This window comes from Giraffa tippelskirchi, chromosome 13 (genome assembly GCF_054371585.1).
Source record: "Giraffa tippelskirchi isolate mGirTip1 chromosome 13, T2T-mGirTip1v1.2.pri, whole genome shotgun sequence".
NCBI classification, from domain to species: Eukaryota; Metazoa; Chordata; class Mammalia; order Artiodactyla; family Giraffidae; genus Giraffa; species Giraffa tippelskirchi.
The window spans coordinates 94,869,708-94,890,220 of record NC_137287.1 but is presented as its reverse complement, the minus strand read 5'-3'; the positions used below and the strand labels follow the sequence as shown (position 1 = coordinate 94,890,220).

Below are 20,513 nucleotides of genomic sequence, written 5' to 3'. Positions count from 1 at the left end.
ACTAAAAGTAGAATTACGATATGATCCAGCATCCCACTCCTGGCCATATAGCCAGACAAAACTATAGTTAAAAAAGATACGCGCACTGCTATGTTCATAGAAGCACAATTCACATTAGCCAATATATGGAAACATCTAATGTCCAACTACAGGTGAATGGATAAAGAAGATGTAATATAATGCATATATATATATATACACACACACACATACTACTTGGTCATAAAAAAGAATGAAATAATGCCATTTGCAGCAACATGGATGCAACTAGAGATTATCATACTAAGTCAAGTCAGAAAGAGAACGACAAATACCATATGAGATCTCTTACATGTGGAGTCTAAAACATGACACAAATGAACCCATCTATGAAACAGAAACAGACTCACAGACATGGAGAACAGACTTGTGGTTCCAAGGAGGAGGGGGCTGAGGGAAGGGTTAGAGTAGGAATTCGGGTTTAGCAGATGTAAGCTTTTATATATGGAATAGATAAACAACAAGGTCCTACTGTATAGCCTAGAGAGCTATATTCAATATCCTGTGATAAACAATAATGGAAAGAATGTTTTTTTAGAAAGGAATGTATACATATAAACTGGATCACTTTGCTGTGCAGTAGTAATTAACACAATATTGTAGATTATATTCAACTTAAAAAAAGTAAAGAAGGATCTCCTTCCAGGACTTTTGTGTCCAGGGGACCTCGTTTTTCCACCCTGATTCTGCCACATACTAATTGTGCCACATTCTAATTTCTCATACTATAAAAAATGTGTTAATGCAGGGTATCTGTACTAATGCAGATTTTTTAAAATAAAAAATATATTGTATTTGTATACACTAGCAGCAAACAATTAGAAAGTAATTTCATTCCATTTATAATAAAATGATATAAAGTATAAAGAATTCCAAAGAATAGATTTCACACACACAAAAAAATGTGCAAAGCTGCCTACAGCAAAAAGTACAAAACATTGCTGAAAGGAATTAATAAACTCTAAATAAATGGAGAAATATACCGCGCCCATGGATTAGAACAGGGATCAGCAAACTATAGCCCACGGTCCAAATCCAGCCTGCTGTCTATTTTTATCAATAAGATTTTATTGAAATAAAGTCATGCCCATTTATTATATATTGTCTATAGTTGCTTTCATGCTACAGCAACACAGTTAAGTAGTTATGAGAGACACCATGTGGCCTGCAAAACCAAAACTATTTACTTTCTGATTTTTTTACAGAAAAAAGTTTGGCCAGAACTTTTCTATAGAAAAAGCCAGCCCCTGGCTTAGAAGACTTGATATTTTTAAGATTCAATTTGAATCTATTTGATCTGTAGATTTAAAACAATCCCAATGGGTTAGAAAAACCTCTCTGGGCATTGGTATCCATAATGTGGGTAATGAAGGTAACTACTATTGGTTTGTTGTTGGGATTAAGAATAGTGCATGGAAAGCATTTAGCACCACAGCTGACATGCAGTAAGTTTCCAATAAATCTAAGCTTTTGTCATTACATGTACCAAAATAGCAGTAACAACAAAAAATGTAATTTTTTAAGATTCCTTTTTTTCCTTCCAGTTCTATTGAAATACAATTGAAAGACAACACTGTATAAGTTTAAGGTGTACAGCATAATGCTTTGACTTACATCATGAAATGATTAACACAGTAAGTTTAGTGAGCATCCATCATCTCATATAGATACAAAACTAAAGAAAAAAATTTTTCCTTGTAATGAGAACTTAGGATTTACTCTCTTAACAACTCTCATATATAATATACAGTAGTGTTAATTAGGTTCATCATGTTGTACTTTGGGACTTCTTAATCTTATAACTAGAAGTTTGTATCTTTTGACTACCTTCATCCAGTTCTCCCTCTGCCTACCCCATCCCCTACCTCTGGTAACCACAAATCTGATCTCTTTTTCTATAAGTTTGTTTGTTTAAATATAACTGACCTACAATTCAGTGTTACTCTTGTTGTACAGCATAGTGATTCAATATTTCTATACAATTAAAAATGGTCACCATGGTAAGTCTAGTTATAATATGTCACCAAAGATATTTGTACATTTTGTTCATTTGTACATTTCATACTCATGACTCACTTATTTTGCAAGTGGAAGTTTGTGCCTCTTAATGTCCCTCACCTATTCAAAATATATTTTCTTAAAGAAAACAACTAACTCCCCACAAAGCAGCAGTGCTCTCTACCACCCCAATTATTTAATTTCTGAAAATATAAAAAGTAGTCATCTCAGGAACCGAACGACGATTCCTTGTTATTATTCACATCTCATTTTCACACATCCAGGAGTCAATAGTGGATGAACAAGAGAGTAACAAAGAAGAAAATGTCCATCTGACAAGATTTCTCCGTGTCCTGGCCAACTTTCTCATCATCTGCTGTTTGTGTGGAAGTGGGTACCTCATTTACTTTGTGGTGAAGCGATCCCAGGAATTTTCCAAAATGCAGAATGTCAGCTGGTATGAAAGAAATGAGGTAAGATGGTACACCTGCTGAAGTGAATATCCTGAAATTACCCTGTTCCTATGCCATTCAGCTGAATTATTGAATTCTGGACTATGGGACTTATTTTAAAAAGTGAAATTACATTGCTTTCAAGTCAAGTAATATGAACATCTGGAACAGTCACCTGTTATTAGGCTTTCATAGCTGGATAAAGCTGGATTCAATTAACATGTCAGTCAGCTAAGTAGCCAGTTGCCTTAACATGAATTTTTTAAAAAGATGGTCCTTTCCTCAGGTCTCTACAGTGCTATAGATCATAAGTCGGTTGTCTAGTACTGCATGGGTGTGATTCTGGGCTGCCTTTCTGTTCCACTGGTCTATTTGTTTGCTTGCTTGCTTGCTTGCTAAGTCGCTTCAGTCGTGTCCGACTCTGTGCAACCCCATGGACGGCAGCTCACTAGGCTCCGCCGTCCCTAGGATTCTCCAGGCAAGAATACTGGAGTGGGTTGCCATTTCCTTCTCCAGTGCATGAAAGGGAAAAGTGAAAGTGAAGTCGCTCAGTCGTGTCCGACTCTTAGCGACCCCATGGACTGTAGCCTACCAGGCTCCTCCATCCATGGGATTTTCTAGGCAAGAGTACTGGAGTGGGGTGCCATTGCCTTCTCTATTTGTTTATTCCTGCACTAATAGCGTATTGATAAACTGTGACTCTATAGTATGTCTTGATACCTGATAGAGTGAGTTCTCTCAAGATTCACAAAAAAACACATTAAGGTTTTATTGTGATTGTGTTGAACCTATAAATCTCTCTCAGGAATTTGACATCTGTGGTAGTTGGCAAAAATGGCTACAAGTTCTTCCCATCCTTATATGCACATTTTTTTGAAATGTGATCTTATAGCCCCTCCCATGAAGAGGTGAAATCTGTTTCCCAATCCCTTGCCTTAGTCAGTGAAACAATAACAACCATGATATAGTTCAGTTCAGTTCAGTTGCTCAGTCGTGACTGACTCTTTGAAACCCCATGGGCTGCAGCACGCCAGGCCTCCCTGTCCATCACCAACTTCCGCAGTTTACTCAAACTCATGTCCATCGAGTTGGTGATGCCATCCAACCATCTCATCCTCTGTCGTCCCCTTCTCCTCCTGCCTTCAATCTTTCCCAGCATCAAGGTCTTTTCCAGTGAGTCAGTTCTTCTCATCAAGTGGCCAAAGTATTGGAGTTTCAGCTTCAGCATCACTCCTTCCAATGAATATTCAGGACTGATTTCCTTTAGGATGGACTGGTTGGATCTCCTTGCAGTCCAAGGGACTCTCAAGAGTCTTCTCCAACACCACAGTTCAAAAGTGTCAATTCTTCCATGCTCAGCTTTCTTTATAGTTCAACTCTCACATTCATACATCACCACTGGAAAAACCATAGCCTTGACTAGACGGACTTTTGTTGACAAAGTAATGTCTCTGCTTTTCAATATGCTGTCTAGGTTGGTCATAACTTTCCTGCCAAGGAGTAAGCATCTTTTGATTTCATGGCTGCAATCACCATCTGCAGTGATTTTGGAGCCAAAAAAAATAAAGTCAGACACTGTTTCCACTGTTTCCCCATCTATTTCCCATGAAGTGATGGGACCAGATGCTATGATCTTAGTTTTCTGAATGTTGAGCTTGAAGCCAACTTTTTCACTCTCCTCTTTCACTTTCATCAAGAGGCTCTTAAGTTCTTCTTCACTTTCTGCCACAAGGGTGGTGTCATCTGCATATCTGAGGTTATTGATATTTCTCCTGGCAATCTTGATTCCAGCTTGTGCTTCTTCCAGCCCAGCTTTTCTCATGATGTTCTCTACATATAAGTTAAATAAGCAGGGTGACAATATACAACCTTGACGTACTCCTTTTCCTATTTGGAACCAGTCTGTTGTTCCATGTCCATTTCTAACTGTTGCTTCCTGACCTGCATACAGGTTTCTCAGGAGGCAGGTCAGGTGGTCTGGTATTCCTATCTCTTTCAGAATTTTCCACAGTTTATTGTGATCCACACAGTCAAAGGCTTTGGCATAGTCAAAAAAGCAGAAATAGATGTTTTTCTGAAACTCTCTTGCTTTTTCAATGATCCAGCGGATGTTGGCAATTTGATCTCTGGTTCCCCTGCTTTTTCTAAATCCATCTTGAACATCTGGTAGTTCACGGATCACATATTGTTGAAGCCTGGCTTGGAGAATTTTGAGCATTACTTTACTAGCGTGTGAGATGAGTGTAATTGTGTGGTAGTTTGAGCATTCTTTGGCATTGCCTTTCTTTGGGATTGGAATGAAAACTGACCTTTTCCAGTCCTGTGGCCACTGGTGAGTTTTCCAAATTTGCTGGCATACTGAGTGCAGCACTTTCGCAGCAGCATCTTTTAGGATTTGAAATAGCTCAACTGGAATTCCATCACCTCCACTAGTTTTGTTCGTACTGATGCTTCCTGAGGCCCACTTGACTTCACATTCCAGGATGTCTGGCTCTAGGTGAGTGATCACACCATCGTCATTATCTGGGTCGTGAAGATCTTTTTTGTACAGTTCTTCTGTGTATTCTTGCCACCTCTTCTTAATATCTTCTGCTTCTGTTAGGTCCATACCATTTCTGTCCTTTATTGTGCCCATGTTTGCATGAAATGTTCCCTTGGTATCTCTAATTTTCTTGAAGAGATCTCTAGTCTTTCCCATTCTGTTGTTTTCCTCTATTTCTTTGCATTGATTACTGAGGAAGGCTTTCTTATCTCTCCTTACTATTCTTTGGAACTCTGCATTCAAATGGGAATATCGTGCCTTTTCTCCTTTGCTTTTCGCTTCTCTTCTTTTCACAGCTGTTTGTAAGGCCTCCTCAGACAGCCATTTTGCTTTTTTGCATTTTTTTCTTGGGGGTGGTCTTGATCCCTGTCTCCTGTACAATGTCACGAACCTCCGTCCATAGTTCATCAGGCACTCTGTCTATCAGATCTAGTCCCTTAAGTCTATTTCTCACTTCCACTGTATAATCGTAAGTGATTTGATTTAGGTCATACCTGAATGGTCTAGTGGTTTTCCCTACTTTCTTCAATTTCAGTCTGAATTTGGCAATAAGGAGTTCATGATCTGAGCCACAGTCAGCTCCTGGTCTTGCTTTTGCTGACTGTATAGAGTTTCTCCATCTTTGGCTGTAAAGAATACAATCAATCTGATTTCATTGTTGACCATCTGGTGATGTCCACGTGTAGAGTCTTCTCTTGTGTTGTTGGAAGAGGGTATTTGCTATGATCAGTGCGTTCTGTTGGCAAAACTCTGTTAGCCTTTGTCCTGCTTTATTCTGTACTCCAAGGCCAAATTTGCCTGTTACTCCAAGTGTTTCTGGACTTCCTACTTTTGCATTCCAGTCCTCTATAATGAAAAGGACATCTTTTTTGGGTGTTAGTTCTAGAAGGTCTTGTAGGTCTTCATAGAACCGTTCAACTTAGCTTCTTCAGCATTAATGGTCGGATTACCGTGATAGTGAATGGTTTGCCTTGGAAACGAACAGAGATCATTCTGTCGTTTTTGAGACTGCATCCAAGTACTGCATTTCGGACTCTTTTGTTGACCATGATGGCTACTCCATTTCTTCTAAGGGATTCTTGCCCACAGTAGTAGATATAATGGTCATCTGAGTTAAATTCACCCATACCAGTCCATTTTAGTTCGCTGATTCCTAAAACGTCGACGTTCACTCTTGCCATCTCCTGTTTGACCGCTTCCAATTTGCCTTGATTCATGGACCTAACATTCCATGTTCCTATGCAATATTGCTCTTTACAGCACCAGACCTTGCTTCTATAACCATGATACAAGCAGACTTGAAAGGTGCTTGTGTTTTGGAACTTGCTTCTTTCTTGGGAACCTGAAATATCCATCATGTGGATGATGCCAGGCTGGCCTCCTAAATGATGAGAGACACATGGCCCAATTTTCTCATCACCCTACATGATAGCAGATCCACCATCAGATGTATAAATGAAAACATCAGCCATCAGCTGACTATAGATATTAATACATGAATGAACCCAGGTGAGATCAGCAGAAGAACCACCTTACTAAGCCTAGAAAATATTACTGACCCAAAGAAGAAAAAATCTACTTCCCATCATAAGGCAAGAAAGGATAAAAAAGGAAATGTGGAACTGGCAGGACAAATATAAAGCACAAAATCAGATAGACTTAAATATAAATGTATCAGTGATTTCAATGAATGTGAATGAATGAAAGCTATAGGTCAAAGTCAGTGATAATCAGATTGAGTTTTTTAAAAATGATATTTACACTTAATTTCTAAAACACTAAGCTATGAGAGGGATACAGAAGATGCTCAAGATGAATTCTGCCTTTAATGGAATTGCCAGTCTCCTCAGGAAGCAGGTTTGACAAGAATAAACTTTGGCACAACCAGTAAAAGCAGGAAGACTGTGATCAAATAAGATGTTTCGTGTTTCAGATGTGTGGCAGCTGGGAAAGCCCATGTGAGCCAGAGAGACTGGGGGATTTTATGGCAAAGGCGGGAATCAAGCTAAGCATCAGACAAACGTTAGAGAAGGGCCGTGGTGGATGTGGTGCCAGGATGTCTTTCTAGGCGGGAAGAACCGCGTGAGCAGGGTTGGAGGAATGAAGGTCATGAGAAGCTAACCCAAAGGTCAGTGTGAGAGGGTGGAGGGGAGTGAGCCGCAGTCCAGAAGAGCTGATCGACCTGCACTTTGATCAGCAGTTCAGGATACTCTCCTCTAGGTGGGCAGACTCAGTGGCAGAGAGAATGTTCTACTGTGGCTGGCAGTTCCATTATTCGAGTCAGGTTTTTCCCAAAGTTGAAGCCAAAATTTAGTCCCTACCAGGTTCTGTGCTATCGGCTTATGACTTATGTCCTGATTCTCACAACGAAGTCCGCCATCACCATTTTACACACAAAGAAACAAGAAACTCAGAGAAATTATGTAACTTTCCCTAAATTACAAAGCCAGCAAGCAATAGAGCAGGGGCTAAAACCCAGAGAGCTGACCCCAAAGGCCACACCCTGCACCACATGCCTCTACTGTTGGTTCTGTTCCATGATTGGAGCTTCTGGTCTTCCATTCTCCTGAGATGAGATGACTCTTAATGATGCACAACTGTTACCAAACACAAAGCACTGTCCCATGTGTTAATTCATTTCCTCCTCAAAGATAGTTTGCTATTTTTATCAGTGCTACTGGTAACAATCATTGTGTCAAGCAGTCCCAGAGCATGTTGGTTCCTATGTCAGGGTCACACAGCAAGTTGTGGAGACCCCGGGTGGGGCATTTCTAGAGGCAGAGGAGGGGGCAGGCAACGAGGAGATGGAGATGCATGACCCTGGGGGTACAGAGATGGTAGACAAGCAAGTGACATTGATGACAAACTAGCCCAGCTCTCCTGACTTCCCAGGTAGAAATTGTGATGTCTCTGCTTGGGATGTTTTGTCCCCCTCTGTTTGAAACCATTGCCGCCCTGGAGAATTACCACCCACGCATTGGACTGAAGTGGCAGCTGGGGCGCATCTTTGCACTCTTCCTGGGAAACCTCTACACCTTTCTCTTGGCCCTGATGGATGACGTCCACCTGAAGGTAGAGACCACAAACTTCTTCCCAATTCCTAGCATCCACCATGTTGCTCGTTTAAATATAATAATTTCCTCGTGTATGATTTATATTAAGTAAATTTTAGAAAGGTCAGAAAAATAAAATGAAGAAAAAATGTCGCCAGATTCCTATGACCCAACTGTTAACATTTTGCTTCAGTTCTTTACTGTCTTTTCTGTAGGCTATCTTTTTTCACATCCTCCTCCTGTCATTTGATAACCTTAATATTTTGTCTGCAGCCTTTCCAGTACTGTTTCTTAGCTGCCATATGTTTACCAGCCAACAAGTGTCCATTGAAATGATAAGTGATGGCTGAGTTACTCTTTCATCCCTACTCACCAGTTATGGTGCACCTACCACGTCAGGCCCTGGGGGTACAGCAGAGAGCAAGACGCAGTTCTGTTCCAGGGGAGACAGACTCATTCATCACAGCACTCTGGACCAGGTGCTTCAGTGGGGGTGAGCCCAGGGCAGCAGGACAGTGCACAGGAGGGGCTGCAGACCCCACCATGAGGGATCTTAGCAGACACTGGAAAAAATCAGAGAGAAGAGCTTAAGCAAATAGAGAACGGTGAGTTAGCTGAAAAATAGCATGGAGGGCAGGAAGTGAAAGATGAAACTGGGGCAAGGGTCAGATGGAGATGCTCCTCTTTCCCATGCCTCCCTCCTCATGAATTTTCCTGAGATTAACAAGAAGCTGCTGGAAGATTCTAAGCATAGTAGTGACTGGATCTGGCCCTTGCCTGCCCTCCATCTGCATCTCTCACTTCCCTCCTACCTGAATAAACTGCTTCACCCTTCCGAGCTCACATTTCCTCCTCTCTTGCCTTACTCTCCACTCTCCTCCCCGTGTTTGACTACTTGAGTTATCCTCCTGCAGTTTGGCTCAGATGTCCCCACCTCCAGAAAAGGGCCCCATGGTCTGAAGTGGATTTCCTCGGTCCCCAGAGAAAATTTCCCACAGCTTTTATCACTCTGTTCTGCAAGTGTCTGTTCATCTCTGTCACTTACTACTAGACTGAGGAAGTGTAGGTGTCACTTACTGGACTGGCAATTTTCTGAGGTAAACTCTGCTCACTCCTGTGTCACTCTTGTGTCTCCACTGCCTTATATGCCCAGAATAAATTAATCTCAAAATAAGAATGAATATTTGGATGGATGAATAATAGCTTAAAGAAGAAAAATTCCTGGAAAAGACCCAGGGACTTCAGCCAGTTGCCCCCCTCTTCTCTATAAATTGAAAGGCTGGGGAGGGCAGTTCTGGAGAGTCCCTGTTAAGGGATAGGGCAGAGGCTAGATGGTAGGGTTGTGGCATATGCTGGCTTGAATTGTTCTTTCTGTAGAAACTGTTGAACCTTCCCTGGCTCTTTCCAACCCCACATCTCCATCTTCCCTTCTAGCTTTCTAATGAAGAGACAATAAAGAACATCACTCACTGGACTCTGTTTCACTACTACAACTCCTCAGGTTGGAATGAGAGTGTCCCCCGGCCCCCCCTGCACCCTGCAGATGTGCCCCGGGGTTCTTGCTGGGAGACGGCTGTGGGCATTGTGAGTAATTACGCTCTCCTGAAAAGGTGGTCCCTATTCTCAGCTCTTCGTTATCCCTTCCTTGATGTTTCCATGTCTCCAAAATGTCAAGCCAGCATTAAGTTCCACCTTTTCACATTGCCCTTTTTTTCAGTGTCCCACACATTTCTCTATGTCCTCCATCTGGCAATCTAATACCACTTGAATTTACTTGGAGTTTTATTGCAGATTTTACTAAAAGCCTGAGGTTCTCCACCTGGAAATCATAAATAGATAATACTAAAAACTGGGTACAGGATTTTGTGTGTATATGCATCTGTGCATTTTTCTGTAAAGAGAATTAAAGGTTTTCATTAGAATGTCAAAAATTAACAACAATCATTTCCACTTACCCACTTTCACTACTGTCCTTGTACTTACACAGTGTAGATTTCTAAGGCTAGTGTTCTTTGCCTTCATAGGCAGAAATCCGAAGTGTTCACAGGTAACATAGGGATCAGCTGCCTTCTCCTCCTCAGCTGCATCTCTTTGCATGGGGTTTCTATTCACCTGTCACCACTGAATAATCCACTCCCCTAGAGCATTAGAAAATAATGTTTTTAACTGAGGGTGATGAAGTCCAGTGGAAGAGGGGATTACATCATACACTTTGACAAACACTGCCTACAGGCCCACCAGCAGACATTTTCCTGCTGCAGAGTCTCTTTCCCACAGGGTCCTGGGGGATTTTCTCTCTACTTGCTTCATGGAGGGCTAAGACTCACCACTTCTCATCTCCTCTGGTCCAGATTCCCTCATTCTCATCAAATCCTCTTCATCTTTAATGTGAAGAGCAACTCACATTTCTAAACCCATCACAGTTGTGTAACAGAGAAAGTCTTCACATGAGTAAAACCCACCCTCTTTGGAAGACAGAAGAGTTCATTACCTATGTGATTCCTTTGGAATATTCTGCTATAGAATTTCTCTTTTCCAACCTCAAATCCTTGGAGGGCATCTCTCTTGACTTCCTCCCTGAATGCTCATCACTGATTAAAGCTTGCTTCTTTCTGAACTTGCTGGTGATGATAGGTTTGAAATGTTATGTCCTGCTTACCTATGTTCATCTCCACCCCAGGCCCCAGAGCATCACCTTGCACAGATGTGGAAACCAAATACACGCTGGTTTGTCTTTTACTTAAGAGCATTAGTATTGAGGGAAAACCATAAAAACTCATCAGCTGTTCATCCAGCAAACATCCATTAAGCATCTTGGAAGATACAAAAATGAATAAAGCAGGCCCTATGCCCCTGGGAACTCCAAGTCTATTGGATGTCTTGAAAGTTTTGATGATGTCTGATAGATCTCAACTTTTTAAAAAATTAATAAATTATATGTACTCTGCAAAGCAGAGAAAACTGTTTCATTGCTTTGAGCTCTTATTCTATGTGCCTCTGTAAAAAACCTACATTATTTTCTCTACATACCAAAAAAAAAATTCAATCAGCACGGGGTGAAGAATGTCACCGGCTGTCCCCAAGGACAATGGTCAGATTCAGTCTTAGTTGGTACAGATGATACTTCAGAGCAGGTGGCGGAAGCAAGGAGTAAGCCTTCAGATCCTTCATTTGTGCAATAGTGCTGATAACTACCAAATACTGGGTGTTGCCAACTGCCAGGAAATGTGTATGCATAATCACTAAGCTTCCCAATAACCTTGCAAGGTTAATATCAACATCAAAATGTTCAGAGACTATTCAAAGCAATAAATTGGTAACTTGTAACTAATTTAACTGGAACCTATAGTAAGCATTTTTCAAAGCATGGAGTCTTATCTGCACCACCATTCTGCTACCATCAATCAGAGAGTCACAAAAAAGAATATGGGGTGGGGGGGCATGGCATGGCTGCAGTCAGTTGGGAGAAGTGGGCATGGTCAAACCCTGACCACCCCCTTTTGCTTTGTTCCTTTTTGCAGGAATTCATGAGGCTGACAGTGTCCGACATGCTGGTAACGTATATCACCATCCTGCTGGGTGACTTCCTGCGGGCTTGTTTTGTCCGGTTCATGAACTACTGCTGGTGCTGGGACCTGGAGGCTGGATTTGTAGGTCATGATTTCCTGAACATTCTGCAGAAAGGCATTCCAACCATCCTCTCTGATATAGTTAGATGCATTCTATTATTTTCTTTAGATGTTTAATGTCAATCTCCACTCTGTGGAGTAGTAAAGTATTTCATTTTTTTCTAGGCAAGACACAAAATCCAATAGATAAAAAAGTTTTTTAAAAATATTTTCAAATTTTAAATTCCCAAGATTTAACCTTCCTGTATTCGGATTTGGCATGTTTCCTCCTTTGATCCACACTCATGTGACCTTCCTTTTCTCTCTCCTCACTTTGTTTTCCTCTTTTCTTGTTCCTGTCACTTGTTATCTCCATATCTGGAAGACAAATCAGGAAGCAGGTTTAAGCTGGCCTCACAAAGACCCCAGCTCCCCACTGCAGCTCCCCAGTGCTCACACACTCTGTGTCCTTTCAGATAGTTGACTAATCTCCAAAACTCTGAAAATCAGAGTCAGGTGGAAAATGTGAATCTGTCTGAGCTCACTCCTTTCCAAGAGGAAGATGAGAAGGAGAAAAGAGAATTGGAGGAGTGATTGATTTATTTTGTTTGCTTTTAAAACTTTCTTTACATTTGACTCCTCGTTTAATTATTTGCATTTTGTTATTTATTATATTTACACCTTAGACTACTTGATTATAATTTCAAGATACATTTCTGATTAAAGCATTGATAAAACGTTCTCTTAGGGGGTCTCCCAAGAACACTGTCAACCTGCAGGCCCTAAAAGGTAAAATTCTCTCTCGTTTTTTTAAATTTGACTACACCTTGTGGCTTGTGGGATCTTGGTTCTCTTACCAGGGATTGAACCCAGGCCCCCAGCAATAAAAGGGTAGAGCCCTAATCCCTGGACTGCCATGGAATTTCCAAAAAAAAATTCTCATTTTTTTAGTTGAAGAAGACATTGAAGAATGCTTCAAGTTTGAGAAGTTTAAAACTCTTTTTAGGGGCTTCCCTGTTGGCTCAATGGTAAGGAATCTGCCTGCCAGTTCAGGACCACAGTTTCGATCCCTAGCCTAGTCCGGGCAGATCCCACATGCCACGGGACAACGAAGCCCGTGGTTCAACCACAAGCATTGAACCTGTGCTCTGCTGAGCCCGTGAGCCGCAACCACCAAAGCCCAGGCACATTGCAAAGCCATGTGCTCTGCAACAAGAGAAACCACTGCAATGAGAAGCCTGCGCACTGCAACTAGAAAGTAGCCCCTGCTTGCCACAACTGAAGAGCAGCAACAAGCCCTCTGTGAGCAGCAATGAAGACCCAGCACAGTCAAATATAAATAAATAAAAAATAAAGCTTAAGAAAAAAAAACCTTCTTTTAAAAAGTTGAAAACATGTTAAAGAAATAGAACCCTGAATCTGAGGCTCCTCTCTGGTCACCAGAGCAGGCTCTTTGGGGTGGAGTGGCTTGGTCAGTTGGCTGGTAGTGGGATCTGGCTGACACCACCTAACAGACTTCCTCTCTCTTTCCTCTTTCTCTCTTTCCCTCCAGCCCTCATATGCTGAGTTTGATATTAGTGGAAATGTGCTTGGTTTGATCTTCAACCAAGGAATGATCTGGTGAGTTATGCATTTCCTCTGGGCATCACCTCATCTGGGGAGTCAAAAAGGTGGAATCCCAGGCGTAGCCTCTCAGTCAGCAGGAGAGAGGCTAGACATGTCATCTGGCCTCTCTGAGCTCCTTTCCTTCACTTGAGCAGGACTAGATTTGAACCAGGACGGTGTCTAGCCCACTCTGTTGCTACCATGTACACAGCAAGGGGAGAGAAGAGTGAAGGAGAGAGAAGGAAAAAAGGAAGAGGGAGGAAAGAGAGAGGAGAGAAGCAAGAAAGAAAAAAGGAAAACGTAGGATGGGAAGGAAGGAAGAGAAAGAAAGGGAGGGAGGAGGAAGTGGTGGGGAGGAAAGATAGGAAAGAGCGAGACACATGAACTGAGGAAGCTGCCTGACTTCAGCCAAAGGCTTTCAAGTGTGTTAGTTGCTCAGTCATGGCTGACTCTTTGTGACCCCATGAACTGTAGCCCACCAGGGTCCTCTGTCCATGGGATCCTCCAGGCAAGAATACTGGAGTCGGTTGCCATTTCCTTCTCCCGGGGATCTTCCTGACCCAAGGATTGAACCTGGGTCTCCTGCATTGCAGGCAGTTTCTTTACCATCTGAGCCACCAGGGAACCTGGCCAAGGCTTTCAAGGGCTAATTGCAAGCCAATATCCAATTCTTTTAATTTAAGGACTTCAGATACTTTTCTGAGCAGCAGTGCCATTTAATGGAGACCACAGAGTAACCAGAGGCCATGTAATTTGCTCCATGGGGCTAGAGGTGGGGCAGTGGTAAAATCCTGGCCAGAACCCAAGCCGGTAATGCATGGAGCATCCCTGTCCTGAGGAATGGATGGCTATGGCTTGGTGATAAATGTCCTGGCTAAGTGGGAAGACTCCTTCCCTTGGGACCTACAGAGAAAGCAGCAAGGCCTTCCTGCCCCTAGCCCGTCAGCCCCATTTCCTTCTGCTGTCTTTCCCTGGCCTCTCCTGCTGTCCAGTCAACCAGGTGTCCCATCTCTGCCCTTCTAGGATGGGTTCCTTCTATGCCCCGGGACTGGTGGGCATCAATGTGCTGCGCCTGCTGACCTCCATGTACTTCCAGTGCTGGGCGGTGATGAGCAGCAACGTCCCCCACGAACGCGTGTTCAAGGCCTCCCGCTCCAACAACTTCTACATGGGCCTCCTGCTGCTGGTGCTCTTCCTCAGCCTCCTGCCCGTGGCCTACACCATCATGTCCCTTCCGCCCTCCTTCGACTGCGGGCCATTCAGGTGCACAGTCTCGGTTGGAGGGGAGCAGCTCCTCTCCTGCGGCAGTCTGCTCAGAGGTCTCAGGCCCAGAATTCCAATTCTGATATCACATCAGCCTGCAAAAGGCAATGGAGTAGAGCTTTGGGCAAGTTATTAACGCTGTCAACAGAGCTTTCTGCAGGATGGAGATGTTCTATGTCTGTGCTATCCAACATGGTAGCCACCAGCCACATCTGGCTGTGGAGCACTTGAAATGAGGACCAAGAAGTTCAATTTCTAATTTTATTTCATTTTAATTAATTTTAATTTAAATAACCAGCAGTGGCTAATGGCTACCATATTTGTTATGGTATGGTTATGGTTCTCCAACTCATATTGGAGAATGCAGTTCTAACTTTTTAACATATGGATAATCTACTGCCCTGGATTACCTTAGGATGAGTTAACAGGGGGTATTCTGAAAATGAAATGATCATCCGTTTACAAGTGCCATTCAAATGTGAAGCAGCTGCCAAGACTCTTGACTGGGTCCCCGTCCTCTACAGAGCACTATGGGCCAGACTAGGTTCAGGGACACTGTATAAAGAGATAATTGTGTAAGGAGGTAGATGGAGAGGTAATGAGCATCCACTGCTCTGTTTCCAAATGCAGCACCCTCTGAAAACAAAGCCCTTTCTTTCCTGCGTAAAAAAAGACTCTGTGGTTCGAGTTTGGGATGCTGCCCCTCTTACCGGCCACCTCCTTACTTAGAAATACGCAGTGCACACTCCTTTATTCAAGGCTCTGCAGTAACGTGCAGTGAGATATGGTGTGCAACCTGGTGCCTCTATCCCCGCTAACCACAGACCCTTGCTTCACAGAACACCATCCAGGGCCAGGAGGACGGTGAGGCAAGTAAGGTGCCCACCCTGCACTTGTTCAACCCCAAGGGTTGAACCTCCTTAAACTGTGCACCCCAAAGCTTCACCCACCTCACTCCAGTCCTGGCCCTGCCTGCTAACGTGCGTCCAGCTTTGGGAAATGCTGAGCTAGAACTTAGTTTATAATGGACTGACCGTGAGAAAGCCTGTGGTTGTGCCCCACAGCAAGGGCCTGGAGTTCTGAGGAGTCCTTGGCAGGAGGGTTCACAGCAGAATGTGATGGGGCTGAAAAGGGGTCCAGACAGAAGGAAAAGGGGGGCTGAATCCAGAGTGGAGCACCACACTGACTGAGCAGTGGGAGGCCTGCGTGCCAGGTTGAGGGACAACCACAGCAGCAGAAGTGGCAGAAGCCTCTTTTGGCTTCTTCCTGATCAAGGTTTGGAAGGCTGGACTCTGGAAGTGAACATTGGTGCCCCTTTTCCCAGACCACCCACCTGTCCCAGGCAGGAGGTCAGTGAGTGGGCCTGCACCACATATGGCCCTCAGCACCTGCCCCTCTTGCTTCATCTGCTTCCTGAGGCCCTTGACAGCCGACCCCCAGATAGCAGAGGAAGGGACCTGAAAATGGAGCCCAGAAGAACATATGACTTCCACCTCCTTCCCATCACTCTTCTGATCAAAACCCACCAACAGCTAGAACATTCACCACAGCTGTTCTCTCACTTGCTTCAGTGAAAGTGAAAGTCGCTCAATCCTGTCTGACTCTTTGTGACCCCGTGGACTATGCAGTCAATGGACTTATCCAGGCCAGAACACTGGAGTGGGTAGCCTTTCCTTTCTCCAGGGGATCTTCCCAACCCAGGGATCGAACCCAGGTCTCCTGCATTGTGGGCGGATTCTTTACCAGCTAAGTCACAAGGGAAGCCCAAGAATACTGGAGTGGGTAGCCTATCCCTTCTCCAGGGGATCTTCCCGACCCAAAAATTGAATCAGGGTGTCCTGCATTGCAGAGGGATTCTTTACCAAGTGAGCTGTCAGGGAAGTCACTTGCTTCAGAGCTTTACTCAGTGGTTTCATTTTCAGTGAGGCCTTCCCTAGAGACGGTAACTAAAATCACACATACACACACACATACACCTTATCATTACTTCTGATTATCACATCTCTTTATCAACATCTAGCATGCCACTCTTTTTCCTTTTTTAATCTTATCTGTTGCCCATCTCCCCCACCAGACCATAAGCTCCATGAAGGTGTGATTTTATTTTTCTTCCCTTTCTCCCTGGTTTACACCCAGTATCCAGGAGAAAACACCTGGTTTATGGTCAGTGCTTGAACGAGCCCCTTCACCTTGCAGAAATTCACTTTTCCAGGGAGGGACTTCAGGTTTGGACCAAATCCAGGCAGGCAATATAAATGAGTGAGGTGGACAGCATTGTATAGCATGAAGTTAAAAGTAAGGGCTGGAAAACTACAGCCATGGACCAAATCCAGACCACCCCTTGTTTTTGTAAATAAAGTTTTATTGGGGCACAGCCTCATGCATTTGCTTGCATATTATCTATGGCTGCTTTCTAATTACAACAGCAGAATTTGAATAGCTCCAACAGAGATCACCTGGTTCACAAAGTTTAAAATCTTCTCAGAGAAAAATTGCCACCCCCATGATTTAGAGCATAGAGTTTAGAGCCTGGCCTGTCATTTGCCAGCTGCGTCATCTTGAACAAGTTACACTGCAAGTTCATCATCTCTGAGATGGAAATAATGGTAGTGCCTCCTTCACAGGGAGGCTGCAAGGATTTAGTGGGCTATTATCTATAAAGTACTTGGAGAAGTGTGCTAATCCATAGTAGGACATATATACAAGTTTGTTAGTTTCAGTCCTGCCCAAATGCGGGGTAGCTGGTAGTCGTAACAATACTATGAGGTGGTAAGCATTATCAGGGATCAGCTAACTTTTTCTTTTCGAGCCTGAAAGTACATATTTTAGGCTTTGGGGATCAAGAGGCAAAAATCAAGACTATTATGTGGGTACTTATATAACAGGAGAGGAACAAACGTCCACAAAGTTTTTATTGACAAAATTAAAAATATGATAATAATAGAGTATAATTTTTTGTAATACAGGGCTATGAATGAGAAGAATGGAATTCTTCTGAGGGAAAGGAGGTGATATTTCACACAATAGAAGGTCAAAGTTGCTGTTCTCTATCATCAAAAATCAGGGGATTCCTTGGTGGTCCAGTGGTTAAGACTGCACTTCACTGCAGGGGGTGTGGCTTCAATCCCTGGTTGGGGAACTAAGATCCCACAGGCCATGAGGCCAAAAAAAAAAAAAGTCAATTGTCCTGCCCAGACCGCTGCCTTTGCTGCCTGGATCCACTTTAGTAACATGGCAACACATCTACCACCATAGGGAAATAAATTGACACAAGCTTCATTACTGCCAAGCCATTGAACTGCTGTGCAGTAGGACAAGTCAGGATATTCAGTTTCTATTTCTGATAAAAATTTACAGATATTAAAATGATTAAAAGTCATGAGAGAAAACGTTTACTATTGACATTGTTGATTCGGTTGGTACGTGATAGATTCAAATGTTTTCTGCAAATTACTTAGTGATGAATAAGAATAACCATAGTCTGCACAAACTGAAAATTTCACAAGCTATGTTAGTTTGTTCAGTTGTGCCTCCTTCTTCACTGTATATAGTTTGACCATTGTCAGTTGTAGCACATCATAGCAGACTCGACTTTATTTCAGTTGTGCTGAATCCCAGTCAATTCAGTTGTACTAAATTAGTGTTTTCTCAATTTCTTTGAGAAAATTTCACCCATATATGTCCTGCACAGAATATCATGGGACTAATTCTCCAGTCACCTCAGCTGCTGCTGCTGCTGCTAAGTCGCTTCAGTCGTGTCCGACTCTGTGCGACCCCAGTCACCTCAGACTTGGCATTAACTCCTCAAATAAACAACCGAGCAGTATCAGTTACATCTATTGACTCATCAAAAGCCAAGGAAAACCATTTGAGATCACTTGCCTTGTGTCTGAATAGGACATTGTTCTCAAGTTTTCAACTCCTCAAGCAGCTGCTCTTGGTGGAAAATCTAGAAGTTTTAAGTTTATTTTCTCTGAATACATTTCTTTAGCTCCTACAATTTAATTACTTCATCATTGGTAAATGAGAAACATAATATGGTATTTCTCTTTCTGACTCACTTCACTTAGTATGATAATCTCTAATTGTGTCCATGTTGCTGCTAATGGCATTATTTCATTCTTTTTAATGGCTGAGTAGTTTTCCATTGTATATATGTACTACATCTTCTGTACCCATTTATTTGTCAGTGGATACTTAGGTTGTTTCCATGTTTTAGCTATTGTGAATAGTGCTGTTGTGAACATAGGGCTGCATGTTATCTTTTTGAATTATAGTTTTATCCAGGTATATGCCCAGGAGTGGAATTGCTGGGTTATATGGTAGTTCTATTTTTTAGTTATTTTAAGGAACCCCTATAATGTTCTCCACAGTAGCTGCACCAATTTACATTCCCACCAACAGTGTAGGAGAGTTTCCTTTTCTCCACACCCTCTCCAGCGTTTATTTGTAGACTTTTTCATGGTGGCCATTCTGATCAGTGTGAGGTGGCACCTCATTGTAGTTTTAATTAATTAATTTTTTATTTTATTTTTGTTTTTGCTGGGTCTTCTGGAGAAGGCAATGGCAACCCACTCCAGTATTCTTGCCTGGAGAATCCCAGGGAACTCTGCTCAGTGCTCCGTGGTGACCTAAATGGGAAGGAAATCCAAAAAGAGGAAATACGTGTATACAAACGGCTGATTCACTTTGCTGTACAGCAGAAAATAACATTGTACTCCAATAAAAATTGAAAAAAGGAAAAAAGCCCCACGAGGGGATGTCGTGTAGATGAGGGCTCAGGGCTGCCCCTGTGTCACACAGTAGGTTCTCATTAGTTATCTGTTTCATGCATAGTGGTGTCTGTGTGTCAGTTCACTGCAGTCCCTGTGCAGAAGAGCTCTGTTCTTCCAGGAAAGCAGTGGTGAGTGGCGGCCTGGACCCTCCAGGTATGGACACAGTCATTCACGCCATATGAGCTAAGAAATATGCTATAATGTATCCTCTCCTCTTTCCAGTGGGAAAAACAGAATGTATGACGTCATCCAAGAGACAGTTGAAAATGATTTCCCAACCTTCCTGGGCAAGATCTTTGCCTTCCTCGCCAATCCAGGCCTGATCATTCCAGCTATCCTGCTGATGTTGTAAGTTAGCCGGGAGCCATGGCCCTGCCTCATGGAGAGACCTCCCCTTGCAGTTGAGACTTCCTTGGCAGGTCCTTCTTTCTTGCCTTCTCAATCGAGGTTTCCCAGAAGGAGATCCTCAGACAAGGATTTCAGTGCAAGTAGTTTCTCAGAGGGGGCAGTGTGTGTAGGGACGTAAGACAGAGAAGGGACAGGAAGGTGTATTCTAACTCCTGCGGTGACTTTAATCCTGATGGAAGTTCTGGCAAACAGTGTGCCTCTGAGTTATCCTGCTCAAGGGTGAGAGATCGGGACATTTTAGATCAGTTCCCATCATCACAGGTTGAGTGCCTCTGGGAGATGTGGCAGGGGAGAGGTGCTGGTTAACTCCCCAGCAGTTTGGGCCAGCTGCATCCATGGGCAGAATGATTTCTGTGCAGGCTGGAGAGAGGCATCAGGCCCTGGCAACTGTATGTCTTTCAGGGAACACACTGACGACAGGGCCCGAGGATAAGGGGAGTCTGGCAACAGCTGCAGCTCTCTCCAAAACATCCACCAGAAATATTAAAGACCCACCCCTCAAGAAAGCTGAGGCTGATGCAGCCTGTCCCTGGATGGGCTCACAGGATTTCTCTGCAGAGCACCCTGTGCATGAGAGCATTCAGTACAACTGTCACCATCATCCTCACAGACTGAACATGTGAGTGGGCTTGGTGATCTCTGTGTCCCCAGTACCAGCTCCACGGCTGGGGCATAGAAGGCAAACAATGAATGTTCAAGGAAGGAAGAGGGCAGTATGAAATATTCCCAACAAAGAGACATACAGACAATCGCGTGCAAGATCACAAGAT

The 20,513-nt window shown here is 43.2% G+C and overlaps 1 protein-coding gene and 1 long non-coding RNA gene across 2 annotated transcripts in view; one reads left to right on the top strand and one right to left on the bottom strand.

Annotated features, from left to right (window-relative positions):
- Positions 1-20,513, top strand: part of TMC2 (transmembrane channel like 2) — a 68,558-nt gene that overhangs the window by 39,473 nt on the left and 8,572 nt on the right. The window contains exons 9-15 of the mRNA XM_081559013.1: positions 2,322-2,510; positions 7,924-8,103; positions 9,519-9,668; positions 11,606-11,734; positions 13,245-13,312; positions 14,321-14,560; positions 19,558-19,683. Of these exons, the coding sequence (XP_081415139.1) occupies positions 2,322-2,510; positions 7,924-8,103; positions 9,519-9,668; positions 11,606-11,734; positions 13,245-13,312; positions 14,321-14,560; positions 19,558-19,683 (1,082 nt within the window). The remainder of the gene's footprint in view (positions 1-2,321; positions 2,511-7,923; positions 8,104-9,518; positions 9,669-11,605; positions 11,735-13,244; positions 13,313-14,320; positions 14,561-19,557; positions 19,684-20,513) is intronic.
- LOC145532929 (uncharacterized) overlaps positions 1,090-20,513 on the bottom strand; it is a 40,309-nt gene continuing 20,885 nt past the window's right edge. The window contains exons 3-7 of the long non-coding RNA XR_014073714.1: positions 14,378-14,655; positions 10,576-12,070; positions 10,068-10,222; positions 8,476-8,647; positions 1,090-2,491 (exon numbers count right to left, since the gene is read on the bottom strand). This is a non-coding gene — a long non-coding RNA (uncharacterized LOC145532929). The remainder of the gene's footprint in view (positions 2,492-8,475; positions 8,648-10,067; positions 10,223-10,575; positions 12,071-14,377; positions 14,656-20,513) is intronic.